At 47.2% G+C, this 21,526-nt stretch overlaps 1 protein-coding gene across 17 annotated transcripts in view; it reads left to right on the forward strand.

Moving 5' to 3' along the window:
* The window catches only part of TANC1 (tetratricopeptide repeat, ankyrin repeat and coiled-coil containing 1), a 229,698-nt gene that overhangs the window by 185,863 nt on the left and 22,309 nt on the right, over positions 1 to 21,526 (forward strand). For all 17 annotated transcript variants that reach the window (XM_027591492.2, XM_027591493.2, XM_027591495.2 and 14 more), the window contains 5 exons: positions 4,181 to 4,289; positions 5,291 to 5,413; positions 11,232 to 11,468; positions 13,554 to 13,739; positions 16,300 to 16,378. In XM_027591492.2, the coding sequence (XP_027447293.1) occupies positions 4,181 to 4,289; positions 5,291 to 5,413; positions 11,232 to 11,468; positions 13,554 to 13,739; positions 16,300 to 16,378 (734 nt within the window). The remainder of the gene's footprint in view (positions 1 to 4,180; positions 4,290 to 5,290; positions 5,414 to 11,231; positions 11,469 to 13,553; positions 13,740 to 16,299; positions 16,379 to 21,526) is intronic.

The raw sequence follows: 21,526 nt of genomic DNA on the forward strand, positions 1-21,526 counted from the left end.
GAACATGAGCAGAGGGGAGGAGCAAGGGGAGAGGGAGAAGCAGGCTCCCTGCTGAGCAGGGAGCCCGATGCAGGGCTTGATCCCAGGACTCTGGGACCATGACCTGAGCCGAAGGCAGATGCTTAAGACTGAGCCACCCAGGTGCCCCAGAAAGACATTTTCATACTTAACCACAACACTATTGCCACACCTAAAATATTAATACTAATTCATCAGTATTATCACACATTTGGCTGTGCTCAAATTTCTCCACTTCCCTCATATTTTTCTAGTATGTTTGAATCAGGACCGGATAAGATCTATGAAATGCATTTTATAGTGTCTCTTTTAATCTATAGATTTCTTTTTGCTTTATCCTTACATTTCTTGAAAAGAACAATGAAGGGGCACCTGGGTGTTATATTCGGTTAAGCATCCGGCTCTTGATTTCGACTCAGGTCATGATCCTCAGGGTCATGAAATTGAGCCCTGAGCCCTGTGTTGGGCTCTGTGCTGGGCATGGAGCTTACTTAAGAGTGTCTCTCTCCCTCTGTACCCAGCCCCCTCCTCACACTCTCTCTCTTAAAAAATAAATAAATAAAATATATGGTTTCCCATAATCTGAATTTTGCTGATTTCATCCTAATGGTATTTAATGTGTTTATCACTTCTATTTCCTGAAATTGGTTTTTAAATCTGGAGACTTGATCAGATTTTATCTTAAAATAGTTTTTGCAAGGATACTTAATAGGTGGTAAGTTGGCCTCCATCAGCATGCCCACAATGTCTTAGAGCCACTGATGCTCATTTCCCAGATCTGTCACTTCATTAGGGTTGCACGAGGAGTTTTAAAATCTTGAACAGCCTCCTGTCTGTTCTCTTTTCTACATGTCATGGACTTGAGGAATGAATGGATAGGATGTCAGTATGTGGAGTGAGGCTATTGCAGACAGGAGGGGCTGTCCAAGGCATCACATCAGAATAAGCAGGTTGTGTTCTGGCAACAAGAAGTCTAGTTTGGCTAGAGTTTTTGTCAGGGATTGGAGGAGTTAACAGAAGCATATGCTAGGGAGAGTGGACTTGAATCCGTCATCTCTGGAGAAGCCACATTTGAGCAGGTTTAGAACGCAGATTGCCTACGTGGGCAGGAGTGCGGAGGCGGTGGAGCGTGGGGACCTGTGTAACAGGCAGCAGGGACTTGGTGGCCCTGGCTTGGGGATGCAGCAGGGTAGGGCTGGCCCTGCTGACATGAGATGGGTGGGCACAGCTTGGCCTTAAGAACAGAGTCAAGGAGAAGGAGGTGCTGTAGGGGATGTCAAGGTGGTAAACCTCAGAAACCAGGAGTGGCACTGCTCTTAGGAAGGGTAAGAAAAACAGGAGGTGTAGAGCAGGTTTTGCTTCATGCAGCTTGAGCTCGTGGGGTCAGCAGACCCGACCCCCACCACCCCCCCACCGCCACCAGTGGACAGGTTCCATTGGTGGAGTGAACGGGGGAGTCTGAAGCCTGGGGAAGCTGAAGATGTGGCATCATTGATGGGGAAGTGGTGGAGGGGCCTGGTGAGGAAAGGGAGCTCCTGACTTCTGGGGCATGGAGCAGGATTCCGGGAAGGAGGTCGGGGGTGTCGGAGCTCCTGAGAGCTAAAGGAAGATGAAGACGAAGAGGGAGCCATTGGCTTCCTAGTGTGGGAGGAGGGTCCTCCATCCTTAGAGATTCCTTCCATCAGGCAGTGAGGGGCAGAAGAGGAGAGAGCCAACATCCTGGGATGGGAAGTAGAAGGGTGGAGAGGATCAGCAGGCACACAATGTCTTAATGTCTCTCAGAGCCACTGATGGTCGTGATTGCTGAGGATTGTTTGTGGGGTGGGGGGAGGGTTTTGTTTTTAACACAGGAGATGCAGATGTTGGAAACAGTGTTAAGTTAATGTGGGGAAACGTAATCCATAAAGAAGGAGACGTTAGAAGTGCAAGCGGGTGAGGGCAGGGAGTACAGGCACCTTGCCTCCTCTGTGTTCCCCTTGAGGATGTTCACAGTGCCTGAGGATGTTCACAGTGCCGTTTCACCGAATCTTGTTTACAGTGTGTCTCCCCTGTTTGCTGAGAGCGCCTCCAGGGAAGTGCCTCACATTGTTCCCCGGGGAATCCTCCGTATCCAGCATGGTGCTAGTTAGGAAGTGGGTGTGAATGAATGAGAAATCATGGTGCGCTGATTAAGAGCATAGGCACTTGCATTGGGTAGACTGTGGTTCAGATTTCTACCCTGTTGTTTACCAGCTGTTTGATCTTTTGGGCAAATCACTTAATCCATACCGGCCTTTGTTTCCTCATGTAATAAACAGACTGGGAATTATGATACTTAGTTGTTCACAGGGTTGTGCAGATTAATGAAATAATTCAGTTAAGTTTCTGCATCTGGTATATAGTGAAAGCTTGATATATAGAAGCTTTGGAGAATGAGGAGACTTATGAGTACAGATAGATTTAGAAGGGGCACATGATCTGGAGACCAGGAGGGAGGGAAGAAAAGGTAAATGAGATATAGAGGAATGCAGGTATCTAGTGATGACACGGTGGATTGTCTCCTCATGCGAGAAGCTGTGTGCTTAGCTGGGATGAGTAGGAGCCTTTGATCCAGACATTGAAGTGTGCGTGGTCATTTCCCCATAAGGGGTAGCCGTGGTGCTTAGCTTCACGTGTCTTTGTGGTGGACATAGTTGGCATGGCCACTGAGCTCAGCAGACTGGGAGACTGAGGATAGCTTAACCAGTGGCTGGGAGATGGGGCCAGGATGAGCTCTGGGATCTGCCTGTGGCTAGGGACTAGGGAGGGCACGGGGCCTGGAGCACCGGAAGGTGGCAAAGAGCAGGAGGGGTGGGAACATGGGAGGGTCTCATCTGAGAGGGAAAACCCCAGCTTGAAGTCTGGGAGGTGGGCGTGTGCTCGTGGAGGAGCTCTAGTCCCTTACGAGACCAGCAGACAGGACACTCAGTGTCAGCATAGTGGTGAGTCATGCCTTCCCCTATAGTATAAAAAGCAATCTCTTGGTCTCCTGCCGTGGTCTCCTCATCTCTAACATGGTTTGTAACCTATCTGAAAAACAGGCATGCAGCTGGATAAAACAATATTTAAATGATGCATGCTTTTAATCATCTAGATTAGCAAGTATCAGAGAACATTTGGGAGAATGCATTTTTTTTCTTAACCTTTATACTTTTTTCCACAACTACCTGCTCATCTCCCCCCCCCCCCCCCCGAAAAAAAAAAAACAGCACCTGGGTTGTCAGGTCGATAGAAATGAGAATAATTCATATTGTACAGAAGTCACTGCTGTTGGAGTAAGCAACCCTTAGCATCTTTCCCAAACAGATGGGCTCAGACAGACGCCTAGAGCCTACAGGAAGCAGACAGAATGCATCTTGCAGATGTGGAGAGCGTACTGGGTAGGATGGCTCCTTCATGAGAGGTTTGGTGGGGGATTAGTTGGTAGTGTTAGTTGAATGTCCACCACGTGCCCAGACCTAGCAAGTCCGCTTGTGCATCTTAGCTTTCTCCTCACACCCCCGCCCCCCTGACAAGGATCTGTGTTCCTTCCAAGGCAAGAATTCTAGGTGTTTCTATCATGAGCTGTTGCCTGCCTGGCTCGATTTTTCTTTCCTTCTCATTGTCAGGTCTTCTCCTTTGGCCAGGTCTACTCCCAGTGGTGATTATGCTGAGGGAGGCCTGCATTCCTGATCCAGTGATGGTTCTGCTCCATCTGTACATCCGTCCATCCAAGAAATACATGTGTGAATGGTTGCTAAGGGGTGGGCATTTACTCGTCTTTGTGGCTATCAGTGTGCCTTAGACAAGACCCTTAACCTAATGGCATTTACATTTTTATGAGAGACCTAAGTAAACAAGGTGATGGCTGATGGATGAGGGACAGAGAGTGGGTGGTTCCAAAAATAAAGACCTGCCCCCCGGTCCTAGAACTTCTTTCTGGGTCACTCCACGGAGATAGGGGAATCCAGAGAAAGCCCTAAAATGATGGGAAGAATAAACAGCATTGGCCATCTTTTTAAAGAGGCAACTTTTCACCTATTTTGTGTGGCGATGCTGAAGCACCAGGAGAACAGTTCAGAGTTGTGTGGAGATGTTCACACCTGAGAGCCTACAGTTCGTGGGACGGGGTCTTTGTTCCCAGCCTTTGTGTTTCTTGTCCTAGGAATGGGCACGCTCTCCTGGCCTTCATGTTCTCTCGACAAGAGGGTAAGCTGAACCGCCAGCAGACCATGGAGCTTGGCCATCACATACTGAAGGCACACATTTTTAAGGTGAGACACACCGCTGCCAGGAAGAGTCTCATCGTCATTTTGATGGGTTTTGGTTTTGGAGATTTTCAACAGCTTTATCAACCCTCACAGAGCTTTCCATGAGCCCCATTTGTTTTTTCCCCCCTTTGAGTCTCTTTTAAAAAGTTCCTTTTCACCTAAAGATTCCACTTCATTCATTCCCTTTTGTTTCTTGGGTATTTAGTTGTTGAAGAGCCCGAGCTACATGACCTGTGGGGTTTCGCACTCCCTGGATTTTCCGATTGCGTCCCTATTTCTCATGGTCTAGTTTAACAGGTTCTTTTTCCTCTGGAGTTCCTATCATTTGGTAGTTATATCTAGAGGCTTAATCAGGTTCAGGTTTGATTGTTGCTTTTTTGGGGGACGGGCAGAGTGTCACAGTTACTTTAGAGTTTAAACTCTAAGTCTGTCGGGGGTTTCTGGCATCAGGAGGTGCAGAATTTGTGCTTGCTTCTCTTAGTGCGATGTTACCAGTAACTACTGATCTCTGCCTGGACTCTTCATGAAGGGTTACAGATGGTAATATTCCAATTTTTATCCTTCCTTTATGAAAGGATTGGAGAACTTCTATAAAAAGAAACTTTCTCGGGGCGCCTGGGTGGCTCAGTCGTTCTCATGATCCCAGGGTCCTGGGATCGGGCCCCGCATCGGACTCCCTGCTCAGCGGGAAGCCTGCCTCTCCCTCTCCCGCTCCCCCTGCTTGTGTTCGCTCTCTCACTGTGTCTCTCTCTGTCAAATACATAAATAAAATATTTTAAAAAAAAAAAAGTTTCTCCTTCGATGTAGTGTATGTAGCAAGGGCAGGCGTATTCCTTGACTCTCAGTTTTAGGGAGGGAAGTCAGACTCCTAGGTCCTGGTGTCCATGTGCCACAAATCTGCCCTGTGTTAGTGCCCAGCTGCACCCTCCCAGGCGTACCCCATTGCAGCCTGACACGGCTGGGACAGGAGACATGGACACGCATTTGTCTCTGATTGCTTCCAGGGCCTCAGTAAGAAGACGGGAATCTCTTCGAGCCACCTCCAAGCCCTGTGGATCGGGTACAGCACCGAGGGGCTGTCTGCTGCCCTCGCCTCTCTCAGGAACCTCTACACTCCCAACGTGAAGGTGAGCGACGCTCTGCATGGAGAGCCAGAGCCCCCAGTGCCCCCAACCATCCCTCCAGCCGTCCCGCCTTTCCCTGCCCTGGGCAGTGGCCAGAGGAGCTGCCGGAGCTGCTAATGATGCTTTTTCCCCCTGATACAAATCACACAGGCTTGAGTGCCCTATGACTGGTTCTCTTCTAGAAGTTTAGCTTTTGCTTGGGCAGGAAGATGTGGGCTGCTGTGTGAGCACGTGGTGACAGTTTCAGAGCGGATGTACTGAGGAAGCAATTCACAAAGGAAACCAAAGGTTAAAGGGAGATTTCCAGGGAAAATGGATTTTTAAAGTGTCCTGGGTTTCTAATCTGGACTCTTTATGGTTCATAGGAAATTAAGCATTGATGAGCGACAACAAAGCGATGGGTACACAGAGACAAACTGTTCTAGAAGTGGCATGTATACGTGTGTCCGTGACCATGGGACGTGTAGCAGGGGTTGGCCCGCTGCTGGGCCAGGAGGCGTCCTCACTCTTGATCACGGCTGTCACGTGACTATTCTGCTGTGCTTTTTAGAGTAGATTTTCCTTCCTCCTTTAACCCAGTCTGAGAATCTAAAACACATGAGGGCCAAGTGTCTCTTAAGGCAACGAAGAAGGGCCAACTCCCGAAGAGTGTGGGAATGACTGGTTTACATTACAGCAGCTTACAACCATCCTGTCCAGTGCAAAGTAAAAAGATCATAAATGTCTTCCACTGGACATGTCAGCTAGACTCCAGGCCTTTCAGCCCCAGGTCCTGACATGCCCTGCTGTGTGCAGAACCCCAGAGGCAGTTTCTCAAGGAGCCGGGTCCTCCCCTTCCAACACCTCCATGAACACAATTCTGCCTGTTAACCTTCTCAGTAGCATGAAGGGCCAGTCTAAGTGAGTAAGTGGTCATGTGGGGAAGGACATGAGAAGCCCTGGAGGTTTCTGGGCATCTCCCTTCCCTTTTCCTCCCTCCAGTTCGTCAGACCCACCTGGGAAAGGTGCCCTGGGGACACTCCTGGGGGACTCCTGCCTCTTTCCGCCCCCCTTGTCTGCAAACCCCACTCTCAGCACCTGCACCTTAGCTGTGTGTCTGTGAGTGTGGATCTTGCAGAACACTTACCTGGTAGATAGAGTTCTACCCCCTTGCTTCCTCTTCTGCCTTCCTGGTGGTTGGGAGAGGGTAGAATGAGCAGACCGTGGAGAAGTGCCCAGGTGTTAGGAAGGATGTAGCAGTGCTCCAAGTCTGGGGCAGCTCCCCTGGAGCCCTGATGCCCCATGCAGTGCCCTGGTGTTGGGTAGAAAAAGGCCACTGCTCCTGGATGGATGCACACCGGGGCTTTGCGAAGATAAGCACTGCCTCATTCAGGCAGCCTCAGCCCACTGTCAGGGTTCCAGGCTTGGTGAGCCCAGGGCACCTTGGATTTCAGCCGGACTCCCCTCTTGGCTGGGCACCTGACAGCAAAGCACCCCTAGAGAGCCCCTCACAAGAACCCTGTGCTCTGCCCCACTCCCTCATTTAACAGACATAGGTGTGAATGCTGTGTCCCTGGCTGAACCCATAAGGAATGTACAAGCCGGATGGATCGGGATGCCGGTGTTTGTAGTTAAGGAGAACTAGCTCCTACTGATCACAGGGAGCTCTTCCTTTCTGGATGGAGTTACTCTAAAAGAAAGGTGGAGGACAGGGCTGAGTTTAGATTTCACATAGTGAAGAAAGTCATATTAAGAATTTTTGTTTTACTTAGATTTTATAGAAATGAGAGGTTACTGTGATAACGTCGTTTCATCTTTCCTCTTAGCTAAAAGTGTATCTTTTGGCTTCTCCATAATTAGTAAAATTCTGTAATGATGAGGAAGAAAAATAATTAAAATGGCAATATCTGTTTCCACTACTTGAATGAATTATGGGCACAAAAGTTACTCTTTTAATGTGGAGAAAAGTAAATGGGAAGTGTCATACCCTGTTGAGTACGAGTTCTTAAGACAGTAAATTAAAAGGTACAGCGTTAAGAATGTAATGAGCTTGACTCTCCTGAGATCATAGACTTTCCTTTTCAACATCCTCACAATTTTAAGAGTTATTTATCTTTGTTTTAGGGAACTCCAGTGTCACCTACATCTACACGATGCCCAGAATTCTATAACTTGGTTATAGAATTTTAAGACTTTCTATTATCCTTCTGTTTCTTTTATGTTTCAAGGAAAAAAAGGGGGTTTTCACAGAATCTTGAACAAATTACAGTAATTTAAAATTATGCATGCAATTAAGGAACTTTTTTTAGAGAGTATTAAATGTTGTCATACAGGAATGAATGTCATTTTGAGCAATAATTGCAGTTTGCCACTTTAGTAAATTAAAGTGACTTGCTCCAGAATGATGACTTGTAGATGAATTTTAATTTTGCTGGCATGCCAGTGATTTCTAACAGTGTAGTCTCCCCTTGCAGGCTGGGGTCACGCCGGCCCACTGGGGTCCTGGCTGCCAGTGCCTCTAGGCTCCCGCCCGGCCGCTTCTTTTCCTCACACAGTCCCATCAGAGTGGCAGCCAGCCGTGAGCTTCCCAAGGCTGTGAACTGGGAGAACTGAGGCTGTGATTCTTCCGGCGGAAGGCAGAGGAGAGGAGAGGAAAGGAGACAGGAATTAGGCATGGACTTTGGCCTGACTTCCTCTGATGGAAAGGATCGGGTCATATTCTGCATGACAGTTGGGCAGAACGCATTTAAAGTGGTTGTGTTGGTGTGAACCTGTGGGGTACTTGGAAAACTGGGACTCCAGTGCTGCTGCTGGTTTTTCATAATCTCAGTGCTTTGCCTGTCTCCTTCAGGCCCCCTTTTTTTTATTTTCTTGGATTCATTAAACCAGATGTTTATAGATAATACTGCCACTTCCAAATGTTATCCAGGGAGAGCTTATGTGGCAGCGAGGATCAGGAGATTTCCATGTAGTTAGGAATGAATGTATAGGATGAACCATGAAACACCTTCCTTGAATGCAGAGTAATCTTAGCTAGAACTGCTACAGCCGTTAGACCACGACAGTAATTAGCGTTGTGCCCAGAGCTGATCTGTGCCTTTCCCCTCTGAGCCTCTTGTTTTCTCACCTGTCAGATTGGAGGAACAAAAGAGCCTGTCTCGTAGTGATCAGAAACCTCATCAACATGTTACCACTTTTGGAAGAACATTTGGCATCTACTGTGTGATAAAAAAAACAAAATTCAACCAAAGTAAATTTGAAGATCTAATTGCCTTTATTAAGAGACTCATGAGTAGGGCAGCATCCCACCTCGCAAGTGGAGGGGCACCCAAAGGAGTTGTACAAAATGGAAGGTTATTATAGGATGGAGAGTGGGGGAAGAAAGTTATAAGCAAAAGTAAAGAAAGGATTGTTCCAGACAAGGTCAGCTTCCCTTAGGGGAAAGGGCAGGGGGGTCTCATGCAGATTATCTCATCTTCCTATGGCTGGTAGAGAAGGCCCATGTGACAGATTACCTCATTGGTGCTGATCAGAAAATTCCAGATTGACAGGTTAAGACTTAAGTTTCTGGAGGAGGTTGAAACTGCAACCAGGTTAGGTATTAAGTCCTGGTTTGGTCATTTGGCATGGCCCAAGTAACGCCATTTTGGGCTGGTGGTTTTCTTTTTAACAATGGTCAAGTGAGCTCTTTTTATTAATTTTGCTTACTTTCAGGGAACTGCGACTCAGCTGTAGGCACCTGAGAACTTCTGGATGTGCCTTTTGGTGGCTGTTACAGGAGGTGCTCACATCTCCCCTCAAATAAGCAGGAGGTCTCCCTGCTACTCTGTGCTAGTGACAGTGGTGGTGGGGAGGGGGTTGGGGATAGGTAGACCTCTGGGGTGCCAGGCACCTGGCAGGCTCCCTTCTGTGCCTTCCAGGGGTCAGGGACCTGTGGTCTTGGCCCTTCTAAAGAGTCTGCAGAAGGTGACAGACAGTAGCAATTCATATTTAGCGCTTTCAGGATGCTGAGGGCTGTGCCAAGAGCTGTATGTGTATGAGGCATGTTCATTTCTAATCTTCACAACAGCTCAAAGAAGTGGAACTCTTCTGTCCATTTTTCAGATGAGGACACTAAGGCTGGGGGCAGTTGGTAGCATGCCCCAAATCACACAGCTGCAAGGGTGCCTGGCTCTGAGCAAGCCTGTGTTTTGCAGCTGCATTTATTTATCACCTGGTGTGTTTACAGTCCCAGATGCCAACTAGATTCCCTTGGGAGCTCTTGGTACCAAGGCCAAGCCAGAATCTCCAAGGGTGGACCTCCAGCATTGGAAACTTTGAAGCTCCCAGGGGGTTTCCGTGTGCAGCGGGGTTAAGAACTGTGGGCTAGGGGAAGAGCCACAAACCAATTGGCAGTTAAGTGGTAAAAATACCAGCAGCATTACACCAACGAAGGAAATGTTTTTCCCAAGAAGCAGATGAAGTGTGAGTTTATGACAGATATCTTTAGGAAAGCTCTGCCTCCAAGCACATACCTTCCAGATCAAGTCTTGTAAGGAATCCAGCAAGGAAGTACTAAAAGTACACCTTCCAACATTGTTAGCAGAGTACCTATTGGGTAGAATGGGATGGCATACTGTTGTTGTCTTAGGAGGCACCTGAAGCAAGAGAAATTGGGTAATTTTCTGAAAGTCACAAAGCAAGTTTAGTGGGTGGTGGATGTAGTAATTAGAAAAAGCGGGTTATTTTCTGGGAGTCTTGTGCTGCTGACAATCCCAGAGGCACATGAACATTTTAACATGTTCTACTTTTACTTTCAGGGATGCTTCTTGGTAAAGAAAAGAGTATTTACCTTTACTTTCGGCTTTACTAGGTCACTGTTAATTATTTAATACTGTGATGATTATTTAATTGCCAGAAAAGTGAATATTCTGTTTTTATTTAAAGTGATTTTTCAAAATGTGGTCTGCCGACTAAGAGCATCCATATCATCTGGGAACTCATTAAAAATGCACAGTCTCAGGCCCTCCTCCAGACCTACTGAATCAGAAATCTGGGGGTGGGTCCTGAGGATGTGCGTTTTAAGTGTCTTTTTTAAATAAAAGTTTTTGTGGTTTTTTTATTCTTAATTTTGGTTAAAAAAATTAATAAAATTTAGCATCGTAACTATTTTTAAGTGCAGACTTCAGTAGTGTTAAGTGTAGTCCTATTATTGTGTAATAGATCTCCAGAACTTTTTCATCACATAAAACTAAAACACTGCGCTCATTAAACAACTCCTTTCCCCCTCCCCTCACCCCCGGGTAACCACCATTCTACTTCTGTCTCTCTGGATTTGACTTCTCTAGGTAGCCCATGTAAGGGGTCATACACTGTTTGTCTTTTTGTGGCTGGCTTGTTTTTTACTTAGCATCATGTCCTCCAGGTTCATCCATGGTGTAGCATGTGATAGGACTGCCTTCCTTTTAAAGGCTGGATAATACTCCATCCACCTCTGTTTCTCCATTCATGAGTCCGCAGACATTTTAGTTAGTTTCCGTCTCTTGGCTACTGTGACTGGTGCTGCCATGACCTCGGGCGCGCAGCTATCTCTTTGAGAGCCTGATTTCCCTTCCATTGGATATGTTTCCGGAAGTGGGATTGCTACATCTGGAGGAAACTCCGCACAGTTTTCCAGAGCAGCTACCACTTTAGATTTCCACCGTCAAGAAAGTGCATGGTCAGTGCATTCCCGGGTCATACTGTTGCGCACTCTAGCTTGAGAACCCCGGATTAAAGTAAGGAAGCTGCCCCTCTCCGCAAACGCTGTTGTGACTGACGTTTACGTGCGAAATTAATCTTGTTGCGGGACGTTATTCAACAGGTGAGCCGGCTCCTGATTTTGGGAGGGGCCAACGTGAACTACAGGACGGAAGTGTTAAATAATGCTCCGATCCTGTGCGTCCAGTCCCACCTCGGCCACGAGGAAGTGGTCACTCTGCTTCTGGAATTTGGCGCCTGCCTGGAGGGAATGTCTGAGAACGGCATGACCGCCCTCTGCTATGCTGCAGCTGCCGGCCATATGAAGCTGGTGTGTCTGCTGGCCAAGAAAGGGGCCAGGGTAAGCCAGTGGCATTCGCCAGTGGGTGGCGGCGGGAGGAGTGTCTTCGGAGCCGTGCTAGAATTATCGTCAGCTGGGCCAGCCTCTCTGCTTTGTCGAATTGCAACAAATAGAAATTGCCACCCAAAGAGAAAGGGTGAGCTGCCTGTGTCAGGCAGTGCCCGATGGTGGTGCTCAGCTGCACAGCCTAGGGAAGAGAGAGGGTCCTGTGTGTTGCTCATCGGCTCTTAACTCTGCTTCATACTGCCCAAGGGGAGGCAGAATACCAAGGACACCCCTGGCCACTGGCAGCATGACTGGGGAGGTCATCCTTTCAAAAGCCTGGAAATGGTGACCTAGAGCTCAATCACACATTTTAACACAGCACTGGATCGGTTGAAAAGATTTTAGATGTTTGATTTTTTTTCCTCTCTTCTGCCTATCCTATTTCATTGCATGTCTCTCTCAATTTTTTTTTTTTAAAGATTTTATTTGTCAGAGAGAGAAACATGAGCGGGTGGGGGGGGGGGACTCCGAAGGAGAGGGAGAAGCAGGCTCCCCACGGAGCAGGGAGCCTGACACGGGGCTCTATCCCAGGACCCTGGGGTCATGACCTGAGCCGAAGGCAGACGCTTCACCTACTGAGCCACCCAGGTGTCCCTCGTGTCTCTTTTTGTAAACAATAAATTGAGTCCTATGGGTCTTAGAAGCCACGTGCTTGAGCATGCTTGAGTGCATGACACAGGAGCTGGACAGCCCAGAATCCTCATTTCTCCACCTGCCAGCTAGGATATCGGGCACACTGTGGAGCCTGCGTGCCTCAGGCTTCTCATCTGTAAAATGAGTCTGACAACAGTTTCTACCACAAGGCTGCTGTGTGAGCATTAAATAAATGTAACTGTGTTATTAATAAGTTACTCTAGGACCATTAATGTTAAGAGATTAAATGAGAACAGTGCCAAGCTCACAGTAAACTCTGTTTAGGTTTACTATAAGCATTTTGTTGGGAGAGAGGGGATGTGCAATAGAAATAAATCACTGGTGTTTGTTTTTATGGTTAATTAGGATATTAAAGTTTCAACAAAGACATTAATTAGGCTTATAGTAACTATGGGAGCCTTTTTGTTTTTTCCTTCAAAAATACAACACTTCGGGCGAATGAACTTTAGCTCACCAAAGGACAGTGTTGCAGTTAAGCCTTCCCAGTGGGTGCCTTTGTGCACATCTCCATGCCTTCATGTGTACATCTTAAATTGTGGCTTCTTTATTCCAAGGCTGGCCAGCCCCCTCCCATCATAGCTGAAAGCGCTGTGGGAGGAGGCTGAGTGTCATGCAGGTGGCTCCTGCAGAGCTTTTGGGTGGGGGTGCAGAGTGTCCCCAGAATCTGCAAGGCAGTGAGGGTGGACCCTGAGCTCCTCTACCAGTCCAGTATTTCTGGGATTAGACAGGGAATGACACATTGTCTGCTGCCTCTTGGACCTTTAGGAGGTAAGCCACACTTAAGACACTAGCCATGTGGCGAGCTGGCCTTCCAGGCTTTGAGGCCCCACTTTACAGGCTAACATGTCATAGCTCACCTGACTGTACATGGCCTCCTTCCCCAGTTACATAGCCCTCAGGGTCCTTTCCTGCTCTTCCCTGTTCATAGGTAGATTCTTCTAGATCCCTGCCTTTTGCTGGCTCTCCTGGTTCAGTGGCTAAACTGCTTTATTTCCCCAAATCCCAGCTTGTTACAGCAGATTTAGAGTGTTCCACTCATGCAACCAGCATTGGGAAGCCTACGGCTTTGGCTGAGGTTTTGGTGTGTGCCTCCCACGTCTCCCAGAGAAGTTGGAGCTCTAAGTCATTTGCTGGAGAGACGGGAATTGAAGGTGCCCTGGGATTGCTAGATCTACAAAGGGTCCCTCTGGCCTGGAGTCCATTCACTACTAGGAAATCATTCAAATGGAGATTCAGTGCTCCAGAGAAAGTTGCATTGGAATGCGAATGAACCCCACAAGCATCTGCAGTGGGATGTGGTTCGTGCACTTCATTTGGGGTGCACCCGTTTTCTCCTTTTCTCTGAGGTGAGGTGATACTAAACCGTGACCTTCTCCTGCCCCCCAGGTGGACCACTTGGATAAGAAAGGCCAGTGCGCGCTGGTGCACAGCGCACTGAGGGGCCACGGCGACATTCTCCGGTACCTGCTGAACTGTGAGTGGTCGGCAGGCCCTCCCCAGCCGGGCGCACTGAGGAAGAGCCAAGCCCTGCAGCAGGCGCTGACGGCGGCCGCCAGCATGGGCCATAGCTCGGTAAGTCCCACGCTACAAGGTCCTTCATGGGAAACTCTAAGCCTCACCCCAGTGTGGGTCAGGTGCTTTTTCCGGTCATCTTAGTTGCTAGCCTGTGATGCACATAAGGAATGAAAGAAAATCAGGATTTCAAAAAATGGCAGTTGGTTTGATCACGTGTACAGACCTTCTGCTGGCGTCCCACCCTTCCCGGGAGAGAACAGAGTCCAGGGTCTCGGTGCACATGCGCACTCACGGAAGGGGGGGGGGGGGCGGCCCTTCTGATACGCTTTCTCTGTTCCTTTTTGGCAGTGTCCCAGTTCCTCCTCTGTTGTACGTTTACCCTCCAGCCCGGCTGTCTTCCGCTTTTTTCTCTTTGATTCATTTTGTCCTTGTGATCTTTTAAAAATAATCACGTGGAATGCTAATTCTAAAATTGTTAGTGAGTATTTGAAGCATTTTTAAAAATAGGACTTGAAAGTTCTGGTAGCTTGTAAGAATGCTTGTCATTCACGGTTCCTGCACTGAAGGAAAGCTTCACGTAGTAGTTAAATAGAGCACTTATTTTTGGTACGTGTTGGTATTTCTCAGTTTGAGGATTTAATTGTCATCTCCTGACCCATGGGTCTGGGGACTTAATAACATTTTACCTGTTCTCTTCCACCTGTTTCTCTCTCTGTATTACTTTCAAGCAATTAGAGTTCCCAGTATTTGGTGGAATTCTAACCCACAATGATTTATAGTGAATTTGGGTGCAAAGCCAGGTGGCTGGCTGACTTTTTGGCATTTAAGACACAAAGGCAGACACACGGACATGTACACACACACACCCATGTGCACACGTGCATGCATGAATATGCACTGAAAGCTGGCTTAATTGTGGCATTTAAAACATTAAAAGTACATGTGGACAGTGTACTTAAGCCAGCACAATATATTGCAACAAGTGCAGAAATATAAGAGAATACAGCTGTCTTCTCTTAAGACATGTAAAAAAGATTTACAACAATATGAAACAATGCCAGCCAACTTACCTATATGTTTTAGTTTTGGAAAAAGTAGTGATTTCACTTCAAAAATACATGTTTCATAGCAGTATGTTAAATGTTACTATGTGATGGGTGTATTATTCCTTTAAAATAAAACTGTAAATGTGTTTTATAAATAGCCATATATGTAGATGCACAGAGAGCATGTTAAATAGATCTGCAAATGGAGATGTTTTTTCCTTGTTTAAAGTGCTCCCTAAATCTGTGTGGGAACACAGAGTGTGAAAAATCATCATAGGGAGGACAGTGAATGCCACGTATAGATGTGACCTTTATCTCAACTCCTGTTACATTCAACTTGTTTCAGAATTGGCTGGGAGGAAGGCTGTGCAGAAGCAGCCTCCCTGGGGCCCTAATCTGTCTCCTGGAAGAGGGCAGGGCTCCTTCACCAGAAGACTTGAAGGGTGTATTCCTTTGCTAAGGCTGTTGGGACAAGTGACTGCAAACTGCAGTGGCTTCAAATAACACACACCTGTTCTCTTACAGTTCTGGAGGTCTGAAGGCTGAAATTCAGCTGTCAGAAAGCCGGTGTTCCTTCTGGAGGATCTAGAGAACATTTCCTTGCTTTTTTAGAGCTTCTAGAAGCCATGTATTCCTTAGATAGTGGCCCCTTCCTCTGTATTCAAAGTGTGTCACTCTAACTTATGCTTCTCTCATCCCAAGTCCTTCCTCTGACCTTGGTTCCTCCCGTCCCTCTTTTGAGGAGTGTGATTATGTCAGGTGTATGTGAGAGGTACACCTGGATAATTCAGGATAATCATCTCATGTCAAGATTCCTAATCACATCTGCAGATTCCCTCTTGTCCTATAAGGTAACATTCACAGGTTTCCAGGATGAGGATGTGGACATATTTGAGGCCATGATGCAGCCTACCACAAAGGGTGTGGATTGGGAGAAGGGAAAAAGGGCCTCGTGATGATCTCCTCCTGGTGCTATTGCTCAGGGTGAACACTGGCTTGGGGCTCACATGCTGCCATTTCTCCATGAGCCAGCACTCCTACGTCCATACTTGTGATCCAAAGTGCTGTTTGATAAGGGAGAAGGGAAAAGAACTAGGGAAAAGGAGAAGAATACTGTCAGTAGAAAAATCATCTGGACGATACTATTTATTTTATTTTATTGAAAAGGTATATCTTGCTTTGTTTCCTGTCTTTGTGAAAAAAAAACAGATTCACCATTTCCTGGCGATTTATGCAGAAACTGTACTTTGTATGATCTCCTGTGTCCTTTGTTGATTAGGCTGGCATATTTGGGTCATGTTGGAATTCATTAGAATTCTGAGTACCTAGTCATCCTGAACAGTGTTGCTGAAATTCACTGAGGTTTTTTTTTTTTTTTAATTCTTCTCAAAGTGAAAATGTGAATAGCATATGAATTATGCTTGAAAACAGTTTTCATTATATTTTTTCTCCTTGTACAGCATGAGATAATCATGGTTACAAAAACAACACCCTCTCTCCTTTGATACATGGGATATAATAAGCACATATGGCTCTGAGAACTCATTAAGTCACCTTGCCACTTCTGACAGGTGGTCCAGTGCTTGCTGGGACTGGAGAAGGAACACGAAATAGACGTCAATGGCACTGATGCGCTGTGGGGAGAAACAGGTAATTATGGTTCCCCTGCTTGTGGTCTGGGCTGGCTTTCTTGATGGTTTAGCTCCCATTTTGACCAGATTGTTTTAAAAATGACTTGGGATGCACGTAGTCCTATTATTTTATCACAAGGCATTTGAAGTGTAGAGTTTTTAAAACTTCCCAAATGAGTAGTAAAAACTTTTCTCGAAGCAAATAAAATCATTTTGAATTAGACTGGCAGTTCCTGCAACATCTGATGAATCTCAGCTAGAAATACCGAAATAAGATGGTAGTTTTCTGCTTGGTGGAGTCTTCCGTATCTGAACCAGCCTGATCTTCCTGTGAACGATGCAGTCTGAGCAGGGTGGGAACTTCCAGCCTCGTATTCAGATAAATCAAAGGTACTGGGCAAGGAAGGCTGCAGCCAGCCTTGCAGAAAGAGAGCAGGACTCCAGCCTGGGGTGGGGGCACACTTAAAATCCTGACTACAAGCTACCAAATCCCTTTTCACTGTTGTGGGGTATGCATGTTTAACAGCAGTGTGGGAGGGAAGCCTGAGGTGAGTACATTGTAATGAAGATCTGAGTTGGTTACTTGTCAGACTAATACAGATAATGCTGCTTTGAAATTTTCCACTTGACTGTTTTGGACTGTTTCAAAAGACAAGACTTCAGGTGATGAGTTGCTATTGAATAGGTGTAACCAAGAGTGTTAAAAATGCATTTCTAGGCTGTTTTTGTGGCATACCTTGGAGATATTACAGGTTCAGCTCCAGACCACCACAATAAAGCAAATAACACAATAAAGTGAGTCAAATGAATTTTTGGGTCTCCCAGTCCATGTAAATGTTCACACTATACTGTTAGCCTGCAAAGTGGGTAGTAGCATTACGTCTTTAAAAAATATACATACCTCAATTAAAAAATTTTTGTAAAAAAATAAAAACTGTCATCTAAGCTTCCAATGAGTCATAATCACTGATCAGAGATCACCATAACAAATATAGTAATGAAAAAGTTTAAATATTGCAAGAATTACCAAAACGTGACACAAAGACACGGAGTAAGCAACTGCTATTGGAATTGAAAGGTTGCCACAGACTTTCAATTTGTAAAAAACACTATCTGTGAAGTGCAATAAAGTCAGTACCCTATAACAAGGTATGCCTATGTCTGAGTTCAGTTTCTACCTGCACAGAAGTATTTTCAAATGCTTCTGAGTTATTTCTTAACTAGTCAAATGCTAGTGTGTAGTGTTGATCAGCTAACTCACACTCGGGAAGAGCTTCAGTTGCCCAGCAGGGAGTACAGGTCTGCACTTCTGAGCCTCCCGGTGCCCTCTTTCTGGGGCTGTTGCCACAGGCGTGGCTTACAAAGCTAGTCTGTGGTACCTCGGGAGGAGGTGGTGTGGGCCCTGGGTCCAGGGAGAAGGCAGGACCCAGATGGGATTTGATTATGCTTGGGCTAAACGTAATAGATTTAAATAGTGTCCTTGATTCCTTGGAGCCTTTCCTCTACCCATTTAGGCTGCTCTGTAATTTGGTAAAAGCGAAATGTCTCTCCACATCCACACTGTGTTGTATGTAGCAGTGAGGCACCCGCCAGGTCAGCGCATGACTTGGCTTTGTGCTGAGCCAGATGGTCGGAATCCCTGTGAGGACTGCCCCACCGTGAGCACTGTTTCTGTTTGCTGGGGACCTTGGAAGTAAAAGCAGTTGTTTGCTTTGTGGTTTTGTTTGGTCCTCATTCCTGAGTGTGGTCAGTGGTGCTTTGTGTCTCAAGCACTCTAGAATGGAGCTTGTCGGTCACCAGCCACAGCTTGAGGGTGGGATCCCGCAAGCGGTCCTGTCAGGGTTGTAGGAAGATGACAGAATACCTGGAAGCATATGGATAAAGCAGTTCGGTATTTCTTTTTGAACCTTTGTAGAAGTTAATACGGATCTGCTCAGTATATGTTTAGCGATGGCCAGCTTGGCTTTAAAATACCTGCTGATGCGGTAACCGGGCAGGGTCTCCTTGGTCTGTGTTTGGCTCACCTTCCCATCCTTTCTCTGTGCAGCGATGCTGCCCTGTTTGCAGATGGCAGCTGCCTGCACTTCTCTGTGCTCATGGCCACATTCCAGAAGTGGGGGAGCTAAATCTGTGCACAAAATCCTCCCCCACTTTTTTGCCGGGAGAGGCCTTGTGTATCTCCTTTATATTGCAGAAGTGTCGTTTTCATGTTGCTGATTAGAAGCCGCAGGTTGTCTGTGATGACCGCTGACAGCCGGAAAGGCGGGAGCCCAGGGAACAGCATCCCTGTGGAGGTTCCCTGGTCATGTGGGCCAGTCCCTGTGGGGTGGGTGGAAGTAGGGACAGCCATGTGCTTTCTGTACCCTGGGCGTCTCCCTACTGATGACCTGGAGTTACCAGATGTCATCACAGAAGGGGATGGTTCCTATCTTAGGTTGAAAGTATAATAGGTTTTAAAGACATTCATCTAAAATAGCAACTGTTTAATTTGGGGGTTTATTGCCGCAAACCTACAGCTTTTAGAAAACTTACAGGACGTCTACTGGTTTTAAGAACAGAGAGCTTCATGTATGTAAGTTTCCCTTTCACCCACATCTGGGCCCATTTGCTTCTCATGTCTGGATGATGTTGAGGCCAGACCCTGAAAACCTGCTCTGGAGTCTGGTAGCTCTTTCACACCTGCCCTCCGGTGGAGAGGTGGTGGGGTCCATCAGAGAACATGGAGGCACTGAGGAGGGAGCTGCTGGTGCGAGGCTGAGCCTCTGCTCCATGACGTTCACAGACGTGGCCAGACAACCTCCGGCCCATGCTTGCTTCCGGGGCAGCCTGGAACATGACACAACATGACACGAACCCGTCAGATGTATGTGTTATTTCAGGCATTCCTCAGTCATGACAAGTAATTGTGCTGGCTCCCATGAAGTCCCAACCTAACTGAGTTACTGTTTCCATATCTGTGTTTGTTGTGAATTAGCCCAAACTGAAATGGTTGGAGATGCCTGACTGGTGATCTCATGCTGGTGCGAACTGTCAGAGGAGCTGTGTTTCCCAGCCACAGGCAATGCTCGAGCCTGTGAGCCTGCCGTCTGAGTTTCGGGTCAGAATGCCTCTTGCTTTGTAGGGAAACAGAGGCCCTTCTATTTCAGCCTTTGTCATTTTACGTGCAAACGTGCCTGTCCTGCAGCAGAGCCTTCCCCACCCCTGACTCCGTTGGGTCACTTTGCAGTTAACCATTTATACATCTGGTTGTTGATGTTGTATATTTGATCAAAGGTTGTTTTCCCCAGATTGTGGGCTTTAAGAGGGCAGACATTTCCCGGTCTCTTGTGCTCATCTGTGTGAACGGCGATTGTTGTCCAGCAGGACTTTCTGTGATGTTGGAAATGTACTCTCTGCTCTCCAGCCTGGTAGCCACGAGCGACTGGCCTCAACTGGTGCTTGTCGCTTGGGTGTTGGCTGAGTGAACAAGTTGGTTTCTAGAAAACAAGGCCATGTAGTTTTTAGGGTAGGTGACATGAACCTTGCAGAATGATTTGGGAGACAGTTTGTTGTTGGAGTGGGAGAGGTAAGGGTCCTGGTGCTCGTAAGGCCCCGGTCTTGTGGTTTCTTTGTGTGTCATTGCACAGGTCGTGTCCTGCTGGATTCCAGGCTGGCTTAGAAACTCTTGTCAGAGTCCGCGCCACACATGTGCTGACGGTGGAGCTGGGTGCTGGCTCGCATCTTGGGGAAGACAGCCAGTAGCCACCAGATGTGGTGTGGCGTGACCGGTAGCCCAGAGCGCCGGTGCCAGCCCGTCCTTGTGCCCGTAACGTCATAAGGTACCCCTCCTGCCCCGCCGGCTCCACTGCTCAGCCCACATGTGCTGTGCCCTCACACCGGAAACCCTTCCCACTGCTTTCTAGCTGGCCTGTCCACAGGCCTGAGGCCCAGGGCTTCGTCCCCATCAGCAGACTGCTCCCAGGGCTACCCTTCCTCGATTTCTGCAAGGGGATGCCCTGTCAGGGGAAGTTAGAAGTCTGGCTGAAATCCTTCCTGTCAGGTGTTCTGTTCTGTTGCTCAGGCTATTTCAGTTGGTAAAATACTGTTGGGAAATACTTTCTAAGGAAGTTTAGTCATTGTAAATACTATGGTTTTGTTTTTGTTTTTTTTAAGATTTTATTTATTTGACACAGAGAGAGAGAGAGAGTGTGTGTGCACAAACGGGAGTGGCAGGGTAGGACCTGACTGCCTCTGGAACTTGAATCTGAGGTCTAGCCCTGTCAGCCGGGGCGGGGCGGGGGGGCGTTTCCAGGCTGCTTTAGGGGGAGGAAGTTCTCACACCTATTTCCCTACTGGACCATGAAGCTGGGTAATGAGTTGTACTGCGTCCTTGATGTTTTCAAAGCTGCCGTCTTATCTCCCTGGAACTGCTTTAATTTCCCACTCTGTGGCTCTGCCTGCCCTCCCGGAGGTGGGGTGACCTTCAGCTCTGAATCACAGGTGGACCCAGGCCATGGACAGCTGAGCTTATCCCACTCAAGGCTGTCCCAGAATAAGGTGCATACACCCCAGGGAACAGGATGCCTTATTGTTGGTTTAAAAATGACCCTTTGTGGGGCGCCTGGGTGGCTCAGTTAAGCATCTGCCTTCGGCTCCGGTCATGATCCCGGCGTCCTGGGATCGAGTCCCGCATCGGGCTCCCTGCTCCGCGGGAAGCCTGCTTCTCCTTCTCCCTCTGCCTCTGCCACTCCCCCTGCTTGTGCGTGCTCTTGCTCTCTCTCTCTCTCTGTCTGACAAATAAATAATAAATAAAATCTTAATAAAAAAATGACCCTTTGTTCATTCAGATTTTACTTGACAGTTTTTAGAGAGAGGAGGGCTACCACTTGGTAACAGTCTAAAAGTAAATTTAAAACTTACTGGATTGAGTTTGGCATTCTTCTATGTATGGACATCTCAGAGCAGATTTTCAGGTGAGAGGCTGGAAGGAAAAGCGTTTGTCCATTGCTTGTTGGGGCACGTGGAGAGTTTGTGTTAAGGACTTCTCTAAATGTATCCTGCTTAGAACAGCGAAGTGACTTGCTGTTGTACACCTAGGATACTCCATTTTTGGAGGTCCTCAGAATCTCACCAAGCTGTTGTTGGGGAAATCCTTGTCAAGGCATTCCTTTCTCTGCTAGTGTTTGAG

This window comes from Zalophus californianus, chromosome 3 (genome assembly GCF_009762305.2).
Source record: "Zalophus californianus isolate mZalCal1 chromosome 3, mZalCal1.pri.v2, whole genome shotgun sequence".
NCBI lineage: Eukaryota > Metazoa > Chordata > Mammalia > Carnivora > Otariidae > Zalophus > Zalophus californianus.